Below are 13,987 nucleotides of genomic sequence, written 5' to 3' on the forward strand. Positions count from 1 at the left end.
ATGACTATTAAGGTTCTTAGACCTTGAAAAAAGGGCCCCCAAATCCCAAATTGCAAACTAGGGAAAAATTCATGGCATATATTTATATGTATTTTGTACAAAACATAGCCACACAATGTGGACAGAGAGGCAATGCTTATAATTCAAGAAAACAAGCACTTGCCTAGGGGTTATGATTGGTAAGGTCATGGTTAATAGGGTTGAGGAGAGTTTCTTGGTCAACAAGGTCATTGTACAACGAAATGGAGGCTTACTTGGTACTAGCCTTGTCAAAGAATGTTGCTCTAAAGTTCTATCCTTCTACCCTAAAGATCTTTAAGCTCCAAGCCTATAGTACATTATTTTGCCTTAAAATAGCTATGTAAGCCTTTCCAAATGTTTTTCACAAAACGATAACATTTCCCTTCCTTGAATTGCTTACCAACCTGAGTGCTTGCACGCTATGGAAGCCCTTCTTAGAAGATGGAATTCTTGAAAGTACTTTTGAATTACATGGAATGTCTCCACAAATGATGCATCTTAATGGATGCTCCTTTCACTTCCCCTTGATCAAGAGCCTCGTTCCTTACATCAAGCATAAGCATATTTGTTGGGATGTTCAAGGATTGTAGAGTGTAGCCATTTATTGGAAAGATTTCTAACTATATTCTTTGCTTATTGTCTGTTCTAGATTAAGAAATGCACACAAGGGTGCAGAGGTGTTGCACAATGTTTGTTTCTATCATTGGGCTTTGCTTCCAAAGATCTCAAGCTAATAAAATAGGAGCAGAAGCTCCATGCCTTGGCACAAGCCTCATACTATGAACTTGCCTAACATAGCAAACTATTTTTGTAGGTTCATTACCAATGCCTTTTGACACCTTCCTCCCTTTCTAATAGGTTCCTTCACCCCACATCATTATTGAGGTACCCAATGTCCCTTAAACATCCACCCTAGCCAAGCCGAGTATTTACAAAGGATACCTAGATGCCTAGTAAAGGCTTGTTCATGAGATTGAAAATCCAATGAAGGGATTAGTGGTTCAATTTCCCAAAGTGTCTTAGCCCTTGCAAAGAAACCCGATTGCAAAGTCCGTGGAGATCTAGTTCAAGAATATGTTAAGGTTCTTTAAAATAATGTCAAGGATCTAATCATGAACACGAGTGTATGCGAACACAAGAACTATGACTTCACAAACAAGGAAGTGGAATAAATGGTATTGATCCTTTCCCCCCATCGAATAAAAAATAAAAAATCCTATTAGTATTAGTTCATCCTACTATAATTAACAAAATTAAGCTAAGTTAGTATATCCCCCCTCAACTTTCTTCCTCGTTGTCTCCCCCTACCCGTCGTCCCTTTCACCATCTCCATCCCCCTTCCTTACACGATCCCCCCCCCCCTTCCCCTTCTCCCTCCTCCATGATCTCCTCCTCCCCCCCCCCCCCCCCCCAAGCAATCTCTCCCCTGTGCAACCCTCCTCTCCCCCTCCACCTATACTCTTAGTGATCTCTTTGCCTACATGCAACACTCCCCCTTAGCTCTCTCCTCTCCAACCCTCCTAGCCCTCGCCCCTTCTCAACTCTCCTACTTGCCCTTGCCAACACCCCCACGTCATCTACGCCTCCCTCTCACCCCCTTCCTCATGTTCTCACCTCCTAGGCTAGGTTAGGCTAAATATGCTATTGTGTTAAGTTAGGTTGGATTGGGCTAGGCTAGGTTAGTAAAGCTTGTACCACGCTTGGGAATTTATTATAGGAAAGTAGAAAAATCTTGCCCTTGGAATTGGGTTCATTGCTATTATGTAGCGTTAGATATAGGTTTTAGAAGGAAATATTAGCCATTTATAGTATAAATGGTATTGACCCTTTACGAGTCCCCACACACCTCCATCCCACACACCTCCATCGTATGAAAATTCTCTATACTATCATTTGAACTTAGACCCTTTAGGAGTCCCCACACACCTCCAACGTATGAAAATTCTCTTTACTATCATATGAACTTAGAAAAGCAATATTGCATTAGGACACCTTAGCAGCCGCAATACATTAAGGTTGATCGAATTGTACAACCAAGCAATGTGGTGCTAAAGGTTACCTTAAGCATATGCTGCTCGCAAAAAACCAAGAAATTCAATGAGCTTTTAAAACTCTCTATTGATGCTCTAGTTTAAATCTTAATGTGGGTGGGGGGGTGTGTGCACGCGTGAGTGAGTGAGTGAGAAAGAGAGAGAGAGAGAAAGAGAGAGATGAGTTACCGTAAAGACGGTGTTAACAAGTATCAGTAAGTAGAGAAGGCGAGCAGTAGGTTCTCTTCCATTCTAAGTAACAAACTAAAAATAAGACTTCTTATTGAGAATATTAACTTTAAACGATTCTCAATATGAGCTTTTTCTAATATTCAAGAGCAGCTGCCCTCTTATAAGATCAGAATATATGGACCAAGTAGAAAACCACATAAGGGCAGTGGAGAGAGAAAGCACTCAATATAGAGCATTGAAAAAGACCTCATTTGGAATTCCAATCATTGTCATCTCATAAAAATAACAATATTTCACAGTATGCACAATAGGATTACAAATAGAGAGAATCCATGAGTTCTAGAGAGAATCTTTCAAGGACTTCTGTTGGAATAAGCTTTTCTTGCATGATTTTGCTTTCATGTTCTCCAACTTTGTTCAAGAAGAACTCACAATACGTGTCCCCAACAGTAGCTCAAACTTTTAGCTAGAATTTTCACAGTAAACATGATGAGATCTTGAACATGACGTGAAAGGTGTCACACTATGTAAGTGACAAGCCCTTAATTACTGTGAGACCTTCTCAAGCCAAGTTTTTCTCAAACCTGGTTCAAAGACTCTCTCTCTCTCTCTCTCTCTCTCTCTCTCTCAATGGGAGAGGCCAAAGGGGAGAGTAAACAGAATGGTATAAATAGTTCAAATTATTGGAGGAAGACAACCAGCAACAAGCAAGGGCATATAGGTATTGCCATGTGCCTATCACATATTCAAATAGAAGCATCAGTAGCCTGCCCTACCATGTTGGTAGTACGCCACCATGCAGCAATCAAAATAGCCAAAAACAACGCATGGACTACCATGCAGGCAGTTCATATAAGCAGGAAGTACAATAGGGCTAACAGCAACGACAACCATGTAGGCAGCCACAGCAATAGCAACAGATGGGTGTTATCAATGGTTCATTCTGTACCTATGAAACCATTAACATAAAACAATGATACACATCCTCTTGAAAAATCACAACTCCCAAATGGACAAGGGGGTCACCCCTTTGAGAGTGGCCTGTACTGCCTCATCATCCAGACCTTCCAATATCTAGAGTCTTCAAGTACCTTATCATCCACTGAGCTTGCCCTGGAGAGGGTCTTGATGGTCTTAATCTCATGTTGGTCATTTCTGAATCTCTGAGGCTGTACCATAGCTCCACATTGTTTCTCCAAAGATGGCTCCTCTAAATAAAGCTCAGCTACTTCCATTGACAACAGCTTCCTGGTTCACGTTCTTACGGGGCACGACTTTCGCAGGTGTAGACCTCTCAGATTGCGTAGAAAGAATGAACACCTGCATCAGGAAAAACACAGTAGCAAGTCCCCCAGTGACCCAAGCCACTCCAATCCAGGTCGATAGAAGAGGCCTCAAGAGCCTCCCAGCTACATAAAACAGCAACGTAGACCAACCCAGAACTACCTGTAAGCAAGCTAATAATGGTGTCAGTTAAGCATATACATAAAAACATGCATACACATGTGTGAGTGTATGTGCCACCCATGTGCATATGTGGACAAGACTATGTCCAATCTCCCACCCATAACACAGGATTGTTTCACACTCCACATGTATTATGTCCAAGTTAGCACACCAAAGGGACGACTACTGTACCAAAAGGGGAGTGATTGGACGACGAATAGACTTATAGAGTTCCTCTCCAAAAGTATTTTCTGTTTTATGCCTCTCCAACAGGTCATCCTGCGAGGAAGATATCACACTAAGAATAAAATGCTGCTTTTTGAGTACCTGTATGATCTTTTTATGACCTTATTGAAACACTGCTGACAGGTGGTATTTGACAACAGATTTGTGACTAGTTCTGTCAAAGCATAGACTCATTCCAATCAAAGTACAATGGTCACCTTCACATTAAACAAATCCTTGCACCACTGTCCTAGGCCATCCTCTGTTTCAGGCAAATCGCTTGTAGGATATCGAGTTGCATGTATATGAACCTGCATCGTTTTCGCAGATGAATACTCTGTGAGTAAAGCTTCACAAAACAAGAACACAAAAAAGCTGTACTCACTGGATACTTCAGAGTAAATTTGTTTCCATTTCATATATTACCAAGTAATAATCCTAATTTTGAGTTGTTTATGTCTTTTATCTAGAAACTTTTCACGTTCATATGGATCATAGTTCAAAATTCACCACCTCTATAGATTCTAGACTATCTCCATCTTCCAGTTTCTCCTTAATTCTACTCACATGAAAAACTAGATGAACCCTAACAGTGGAAGGCAATTCTGACTTATAGGCTGCATCTACCTGGATGAATCCAGGAACATTCCCAAACTCATCCTCTAAAAGCACAACATAGTGCAGTTTCAATCTCATGATAGTCACTCACAAGGTTGAAAACCATAAACTCCATCATGCATAGCAGGGACTAGCTACTATGACATCCCCACTGATGTCATCAGCGCCCAACAGTGGGTGTAGACCATAGTATAAAAATATGCTCTCACACATACAAATCCACACACCCACACATACTTAAGCATCTTATACAAAGTCTTCGTACTGAGTTTCTGTCGGCACCCAATGATTTTATGAATGATGTCAATATCTGTGGGAAATATTTGGAATGAAATACTCCTTGAGTCTGCTCACATGAAAAAATAGATGAGCCTAACAGTGGAAGGGAGTTCTACCTCAACAAATTCCCTTTCTTGTGGGGCATCAAGCATTGAGCTTGAGGTGCATGGAAGATGAAGAGAGAAAACAATGTCTAGAGCGAGTTGAAGGTAGATGGAAACAATATACGAAAGATAAGGATGCCATGCTTACTCGTACTGAAGACAATGAGTGCAAAGAGAGTTCTTCCTATAACGATACCACAATGATCAAATTGAAAAATTCAATTTGCAAGGTTCTCCAATTAATAAAGAAATACCGAAAGGGCGCCAAGGTTGGGGGCTAATCTGCGTTATAGTCTTGAGTAGGAGCATTCTAGCTCCCATTCTTTGCTGAATTGTTCATGTGAGAGTAATGGCTGGTTTATTGTCTATTACCGCCCTCTTGTTGGCCTTGAGGCCGGTTTCAGACATTCCATTACAAACTTATGGATATCCTTCAATATACCTGGCCATGCTTGTATCATTGAGGAATGGCTCAGTGGCCTGCATAAGGAGGTGCACGTGACTTATCTCAGGTTACATATAGATATAGGCAATTGTGACATTGTTCACTAAAAGACTTCTTGATACAGCATCCGCCACTCTATTATGTGCTCTTAGAGTATATATGATCTGAATATGAAACATGGGCATAAAATTTGCCCATCTCATATGCTTTTCCAAGAGCTTAGTCTAGTTAAAGAAATATCTGAGACTTTGATGATCCATCTTGACCGTAAAATCAGCTCCTAAAAGATAGTGCTTCCAAATAGTCAAGGCATGAATTACAAACAATACCTCTTTCACATAAACATACATATACCTTTCAGCACCACACAATCTCCAACTTCTGTAGGCCACCACATGACCATCTTGATGAAGAGCAGCTCCAACACACTCCCCACATGCATCACAGTCCACATCAAATGGCTTATGCAAGTCCGTAACAACAAGAATCAGCTCCGTGGTCAAATTTCCCTTGAGAGTGTTTAATGTTGGCTTTTGCCCATCTGAAAACTGCATACTTCTTGGTCAAATCCTGAAGAGAGGTAGCAATATCAGCAAAGTGTCATATAAATCTCTTGTAATAAGAGCAAAAACCCAAAATTTGGGTACTTCATGCACCGTTTTCAGCTCGGGTCATTCTTAGATGGCTTTGATTTTAGCGGGATCCATCTGTACTCCATCCTTGGAAATTACAAACCAAGATAGTGGATTTATCCAATAAGAACTCACTTTTATTTCCCTTAATGTAAAGCTTGTTGTCTTGCAATTCTTGAAACACTAAGGCCAAGTGTCTCTTATGCTCCTCTTCCAACCTCGAAAACATAAGGAAGTCATCAAAGAAAGTACCAGTGAAAGGGCGATGAGGTCTAAAGATCCAATCCATTATTCTATTGAAGGTAGCAAGAGCATTTGTTAGGCCAAAGGGCATGATCAAGAACTCGTACAATCCAAAGGTCATCCGAAAGGCCCTTTTGTGAATATCTTGCGGATGGTGTCATGTTCATGGATCGTACCTGACGTGAGCTTAGGCGCACACAACTTTTGATAGCTTGGGGATGCTAGGGGCTACGATTCTTAGGTTGGGTTGCTAGGGCAATGGACGAGTTAGGGTTCTTGCTGTTTTTAGCAGCACTGGGCTAGAGCCTACAAGGAGGTTCAATTTTCATTCATACAAGTCAAAGCAGGTCTAGCTCTTCCTTGCTCACCAGTGAAAAGCAACCTTGCTTTTCTGCCAGGGAAACCCTAAAAGCAAGCATCCAGTTTTGGATGCCCTTGCTTTTTCCAAAGCTAGGGCATAAGGTAGAACAAAAGCCCACGATTTCTTCTTCAACATGGACGTTCTTTGTTCTTTGGCGCTTACTTCCAAATTCGCGAGTTCCTAAGCGGCTCTGGGGATTGAGTTCCAGGCTTGCGTTTTTCTCCCTACCTCCCGCCACTCCACCACTCCTATCTCGCCATCTTCTCCCTCTAGTTCTCTACTATTCGGATGAACGGATTACCCCTTGGTTGCTGGCTATTGGATTTGGGACAGCTCACAGGCTGTTTCGTCAGCAAGGCTAGTGGATCAATTGATTCGCCTCGGCTCTGTTCACCGGAATTTTTGACCAACTCCTTTGCCGTTTGAGCAGCCGCCTTCTCCTTTGATTAGGCGGCCTGCTCCGTCAGCTCGATCAGTTTGGGCGCCAGTTCATTCCTTCTCCTATCGCAATTTGTGACAAGTCTTGCACTTTACAGCCCTATTATTTATCTTGCTGTTTTTTCCATGGCTGATGCAAATAATCTCCTTAAGGCAGATCAAAATATAATCAATCCCAACCAGCCTTCCCCGATGTCTGACCAGGAAGTCGATGGGGACAACTATGATGTCTATGAGGATCTAGTTACCAAGGAGGCTTTCAACCAATTCCTCATGGGATTGGATGAAAAGTTTGCGCTCTAGAACTCGAACCATGAGCAGTTGTTCCAATAGATCGTTACTCAACTTCAGACTCTGACTCACACGCAATGGCTTTTGTTCTTGGCCCAAACATAACCCCAGCTCAATTCTCGGGGAAACAAAAGGATCGAAAGAAAGAGTCAGAAAGACGTAGTGGATACTTGGCTTCACAAATGGGAAGTCCACTTCAACTTTCACCCCTACCCTCAAGACAAGCGAATACAATTAGCAATTGGATACCTAGCAGGAAAGGCTCTTCTCTTGTGGAAGCTCATCCATCCAATTGGGCAAAGTTCGAAGAAGCTTTTAGAACTGAGGTTTCTAAAAAAGGAACATGATTATGATATCGTGGCCAAGTTCAAGGCCTTAGATATGACCAAGCAGAGCCTCAATTCCGAGACCTATCTCCAAAAATTCCAGGACCTATCTCCAAAAATTCCAGGACCTATAGACTCGCGCTACAAAGATGGATCACGTTACCCTCTTGGGTTTCTTTGTAGCTGGCTTACCCGATTCCTACAGGTTGCAGGTCAATAACAATAAAAGCTCTACCCTGAAGGAGGCCATTCACTTTGCGCGCATTTATGATGATACCATGGCCTCAACTACACCCGAGACCTTGGGAAAGAACAAGAGAAAGTTCTTTAGTTCAGCTTCTAGCACAAGAGAAGCAAAATTCTTAGAATTTTGTTAACCACAAACTTGTACAAAAGCTATAGTTGACTAACGGCACCTAGTGATCACACCTACGAGATGCACTGTCTAGCTAAGAAGCAATTTTGGGATCACAAGGTGGATCGACTTCCAATCAAGATTCAAGCCGACGAGGATATTTTGGAGTGCTATGTTATGCACTTGCATCATGTAGACTTGTTGTTGGGCATTCAATGGTTGGAAACCCATGATGTCCAATTGGTTGGAAATCACATACTCTCTCTTTTGCATGGGGACACTCGTCTTACTATCCAGTGTGATGATATACATCCCTCTAAGGGACCTCTTGTAAATGCCGTTAGCAATTAGCCCTGGTATGAGCCTTGCAGATGAAGACAACTCTATGAGTTGACTTCTCTGGTCAACCATATGGTTGACTTGGGGCTACCCTTTGTATTTTTCTCTTATCCTTTTAAGCACTACTTCGTTCTTGCTTCAGTTTGTTGTTTGCTCCCTTTGCACTTCATTCTCATTCCATTGCTCCCGCACCCAACAGTGGTATCAGAGCAGGCTCTTGATCTGGAATTCTCCCCATCCTGCTCACCCTGTGCACACCTTGTTGCTCTAGCCCAAGAACTCCATCTGCACATCTATCAATCTGCACGTCCTTGTGCAGCACCATACAATCGTATGATCGATCAGCAAAACCTAAGTGGAGTTTGCCATACAAGCGTAGGGATCACCTTGCATGGAGTTTGTCGTACAAGCATAGGCGCACCATGCGTGGAGCCATACATGTCGTACATGTCAACCGTACCTACTATACAATACCTTTCGTATGTACACATGCCGTACGTATAGTAAAATCGTACTTGCATCAATCTTTCATACTATAGGTCATCCGTACACCAAACTGTACTGCAAGGCATCCGTGCAATCTATCGTAAGCCTATACATCTACTTGCCATACAATTATTGTTCTCTTACAATTACACAAGTTTTGCCGTTTGAGGTTTTTCATTTTGTCTTGGATTGGTACCCATCAAAGTTGGCACAATTTGGGGCATTTTGAGTACACTGACAGATATAGCTGAAAATTTGCCAATTTACAGCAATTTTTGGAACCTTTTCCTCAATTTGCCCTCTTTTGCTGCAATTTGCCCTTTAGAAATTGAGACTTTTTACATTGAGCTTCAATTTTGCAAAGGACAAGGCCTTTGGCAGATTTGCAAGTACTTTTTCCCTCAATTTGAGTGAGAGAATCTGACATTTGCTCTCTCTAGCAGTCAGATTGGTCTATTTTGGCATATTGCAAGACATTGCAGTCACATTGCAGGATATTTTGTCACATTTTCTTTATTTCAGCAAAATTTGGGGCTTTTGGTCATTTTGACAATTTTGCCCTTCCAAAAATTGAGGTTTTGTCAATTTTGTTAAAATTTGCATTGGCATTGGCTTGGTACGGCCATTTTTGGGCATTTGGTAGACATTGCATGCAGGAACATTGACATTGGCTTGGAATTGCAGCACATTGAGTCACATTTACAACTTGCAGCACAATTTGGGGCTTTTTGCAATTTGCCCTCTTTTTGGCATATTTGCCCTCTCAGAATTTGGGGCTTTTGCCAGATTTGCTGTCCATTGCAGTGACATTTTCTTTAATCAGCTAGATTTGTGCATTTACCCCTTGATTTGGGCTTGTTGTCCTGTCAGATTTGAGGCACGCAGCCTCCATCTGGGACATTTACAGATCAATTGATCATTGGATACATTTGAAGACATTTGCCCCTTGCTTTGACAGCTATCTTTGGCAGGGGGTCCTTTGACCGGACAGCTATTGTTTTGCAAGCCATATTTTTGGGTACAGCACATGCATTTAGCTCATTGTTTGAGCAGTCAATTGACAAGGCCCTAGTCAAGAACAGAAACATGACAAGGCTTTCTCTCATAAAGAAAAATGTGCGAGTCTTGTGGCTATGCCATGTGATTATACAGTAGTTCGCTGAACAAGGAGAGATGACAGGAAAACATATCAAGAAGGCTGAATGTCTAGTTAAGGAGCTTGAGAGTCATGACATCTACCCATTCCTCTCCTCAGCATAGGCCACCACAAATCAGAAACAAACTCAAACGAAACAGTTACCTAGAATGGTTTTTCTGGTGTTCCACATTACACCTGACATGAACAACCATCTTCAGGATATACGTGTCTTGCTGGTTCTCCTAAGGCCTTTATGTCTTAGATGAGAAAGTTAAGTTTTAGCTTGTAGTGTATACACATACAAATTGAGCAAGACTGTAAGAACATAAATCCGATATAAGTATTATAGGGGAGAGTAGGCAGCGGGAGGTCAAGCCATATGCATACAATGAATAATATCAGATCATCCAATGCATCTAAAATCAACACTTCAGAAGGCTTGTTAGTGAAGAGAATGTGCACAGCAAACCCACCACAGAAGGTTGACCAGCAAGCAGACGCAGCATCGTCGGAGAAGGTGAACCCTTTGGCACTGTAACTGCTATGTCATATACAGCAGGTATAACAGTGCGCAAGTTCGAAACTGCAGATACAAATCCCTGCACAGAGAATACCTCGATTACTAGAAAAGTAATGAAGAGAGATCCATGTATTATGTGACATTTATCCTTCATAATTTTGGCAATAAGTCCCATAGTCACCCAACACTAAACACTTGCCTTTGTTCGTGGAATGAGCACATTCCTTGGTATCTGCAGGCCTGCAGAAGCTGCATATTCTTGAGCCGCTTGGAGCTTAGCTTCTGTAAAGCGAGTGCCCTCCACAAATAGTGCCAGCCAAAAAGGCTGTGGAAATCCCTTTAAGCTTTGAAAACTCGACTGCATAATAGACAAAGTCATCCTTAAGCATTCAACAACCTTCCAGAAACTGCTTGCATGTTTATTACCACAAGAAACTTGTTAGGCTTCCACAACGTGCAATCACCCACTAACAATTATCACTAATCTTGCCAACCCACCTATATCTTGGACTATCAAAATCTACGGTTACATAGCTGCATCTGAAGTTCATGCTGACGTCTAGGTGATGAAATTGACTCCTTTGTATGCAGAGTGACGTTAATGCTTAGGTCTAGCAGATGACATCCTCTACTCTATAGGTCCAGAATGCCCTCTAGGCTCTCAGTTACCGAACAATTTACCTTCAAAGTCATCTCATCCTTGGCCCAGCTCCTTTCTAAGAAAATATACTCTGAGAACCACATAGACCAGCCGATTACCTGTGAATGCAAATGGTGTCACAAGATTGATGATTAGAAGATTAAAAAAAATAGCAAATGTGGTTTTCAACAAGGGAATTTTGAAAAGACAACTGAAGCATGCGTGTGATGATCACTCGAGCAAATGAGACAGGGAAAAGCAAACTGATGCAAACATGAAGAAGCGGCAGGGAAGAGGAAGGGGTAAAGACTCTGGCTGGGGCAGACATTGATTAATAAACCAGAGAAACAAACCGGTAAAAACTTGGTAGACTTCTTCATCACTGCTCGTGTGCTGCCCAAACACCCTGCTCGCTGCAGAAAGACAGGATAGCATAACAATTTACAATGAATAGGACAGCATAACAATTTACAAAGACATTGCCAAGCCCTTTCATAATCTAGAAGTATTTATGCTGCAGAAAAAACCATTTAAGGGATGCCCACCTGGGCTAGAACCCAACCCACAAGCCAATCTATGTCACTGCGATGATTTGATATAAGAAGAGCATGTTCTTTACCTGCAAGGAGCATTGCACATGAAGCTTAGGCACACCATTTTTAAGACAAAAACGAAACAGTGTCTGCAACATGGTAAGGGTGGGACTGCTTTAAAGATAGATACCTTCAGAAATAATTAAATGTATCATCCAAACCACCACTTAATACTTTTCAAAGAAGTGCTCCATATAGCAGACGATTGCAAGGCTCTTACCAAAATAACTCCATGTCTCTGCATCCATGTAGACCCGAATCTGCCCATAAAACAAAGTCACTCAGCTTTCAAATTATGCAAGCAATATCGTTTTAAAGTTCACCAAGATCTTTTCCTTAGATGTCTGAAACATTGGTGCATCCATCTGATACAAATAAAATAAATAATATCTATACATATATATACGTATACGTATGTATGTATGTATGTATGATTCGTCTAAAGTAAAGCATGTCCAGTTACCAACAATTTATGCAAATCTTTTTCACAAACCAGTTTGATGGAATCACATACACATCCCAGTAAAAGATGTGACTTTTAATTGTCACAATGAAAGAAATGCATGAGCTTGTATTGTATACACACAAGAACTACAATGTAAGAAAGTTAAGTCCCAGATTACGATTTTGATGGTGATTATATTTCTATCCTCCAATTTCTCCTAGTACAAACGATGTTGCCTTGAGAGTGGGCTTACCCATGTTGTAAGTCTTGAGAAACTATGCACAAAATAACGATTTTTGCAAAACGGAAACGTTTCTCTCTCCTCTTCAAACGCTAATATAGAACTAATCAAATGACTAAAAATTTGCCGCAGAGATTTAAAATTCCTTATACGTTCGTCTGGAAGGAACTAGTATGCAAACGTGAAGAATTTGTCTATGGAAAGCATATTCGAGGACAAAAAAAGTCCCTATCTCAATTCCAAAAACAATGTCAAACAACCTGAACGCCCGCCCACCAATCCATCAACCACACAGGTTCCGACCACAACAGCTCCATCAGAAAACTGTTTGCTCTTCTGTAAGCAGCACGCGAGAACGGAAGCAGAAAAATGAAAGTGAGGGCCTGCCAGCGAGGTATAACGATGTTAGTTACAGCGGCAGGATACAACCACGGCAATCGATTGGTGACAAGGGCTTTCGCAAAGCTTGAATGATGGAAGAAGGCAGCCGCATGAGCGTAATCGAGACCCACGAGGGAAAACCGACTACTACGACCAGAAACGCCAGCTGATAAAGAAGCGGCATGATTTGCAATCCGATTGTTACATCGTTTGCAATCCGATCCAGCACACCTAGACTGCGGAAAGGAGAGGAGAAGAAAAGTAGTAGGTACCTGGAGAGCGTTGATGACGAGGCCGGAAAAGAAGAAGAGGATACCAAGGGGGAGAACGATGGTGAGGGAGAAGAGCCCCATGATTGAGGCTTGTGAGGCAGAAAGCGAGGAGGAGTTGTTCCCAGAGGCCAGAGAAATCCTTACTTAGAGGAGGTGGGAGCTAACTCCCTGTTCCTTCATGCTGCCGAAGAAACTGAGGCACATCTTGTTCGCCTATGAGATGGAGGATTACTACTAATTTACTCCATTTGCTTTTATCTCGTTGGACACGCTAATGCGTCCCGACCACCATGCATGCTGATTCATGGGCCCCTAAGGACCTCCGTTTTATCACAGTAAAAAAAAATCACTATAGCAACGGGACGAAAAAAGAGAGAATTTTATTATAACATTACATGGTTTATCAATCATACCATTCAAAATTTATTACAAAGGACCACTTCCTCCAATAAGCTCGCATCTTTTTTATAATAACTTGTTATTATTAGCACCAGTGACTCTATCTTAAGACATGCAGATAACAATTTGGTACATACTTCCGCAGAATAGTCACTATGTCCACATACGTGTATATGCTTTGACTTTCCTAAATTTTCTATTCCACATTTTTCATTCTGGGAAATACTTCATAAAGCATAGTTGTGCAATTCAAGAGGGGTGTTACATGTAATTTGCACCTAACATGTGCATAGACTTAACAAGGATCGTGGGAAGACCCTACGCCTAAACCTAAGTGTAGAATACCATTTTCCCCTATTTTAATGAAATGTATAGTGGGCCACTCTTGTGTGCCCTTCTTCCCTCTATCTCCATTCATTTCAATAGAGAACAGGCATGAGATGGAGTATTGTGAAACCACATGATTGAATTGCCAAACTATCCAGCAAAGGTACATATAGAGTCAAGATTGAATCGTTCACATCAAA

The 13,987-nt window shown here is 41.6% G+C and overlaps 1 protein-coding gene across 1 annotated transcript; it reads right to left on the reverse strand.

The window, feature by feature from the left end:
• Positions 1-2,905: 2,905 nt before the first annotated feature.
• Positions 2,906-13,298, reverse strand: LOC147895552 (1-acyl-sn-glycerol-3-phosphate acyltransferase PLS1-like). Its single transcript, XM_087383581.1, has 11 exons — positions 13,062-13,298; positions 12,669-12,791; positions 11,943-11,982; positions 11,675-11,748; positions 11,483-11,542; positions 11,171-11,248; positions 10,689-10,847; positions 10,443-10,568; positions 4,133-4,225; positions 3,882-3,968; positions 2,906-3,689 (listed from the first exon to the last, which is right to left on the reverse strand). The coding sequence occupies exons 1-11, from the start codon at positions 13,140-13,142 to the stop codon at positions 3,465-3,467; spliced, it is 1,146 nt and encodes a 381-aa protein (XP_087239707.1). The 5' UTR covers positions 13,143-13,298; the 3' UTR covers positions 2,906-3,464.
• Between the last annotated feature and the right edge of the window lie 689 nt (positions 13,299-13,987).

The sequence above is a fragment of the Dipteris shenzhenensis genome, chromosome 13 (genome assembly GCF_047967505.1).
Source record: "Dipteris shenzhenensis isolate YYH24624 ecotype China chromosome 13, Dip_SZ_1.0, whole genome shotgun sequence".
Classification (NCBI taxonomy): Eukaryota; Viridiplantae; Streptophyta; class Polypodiopsida; order Gleicheniales; family Dipteridaceae; genus Dipteris; species Dipteris shenzhenensis.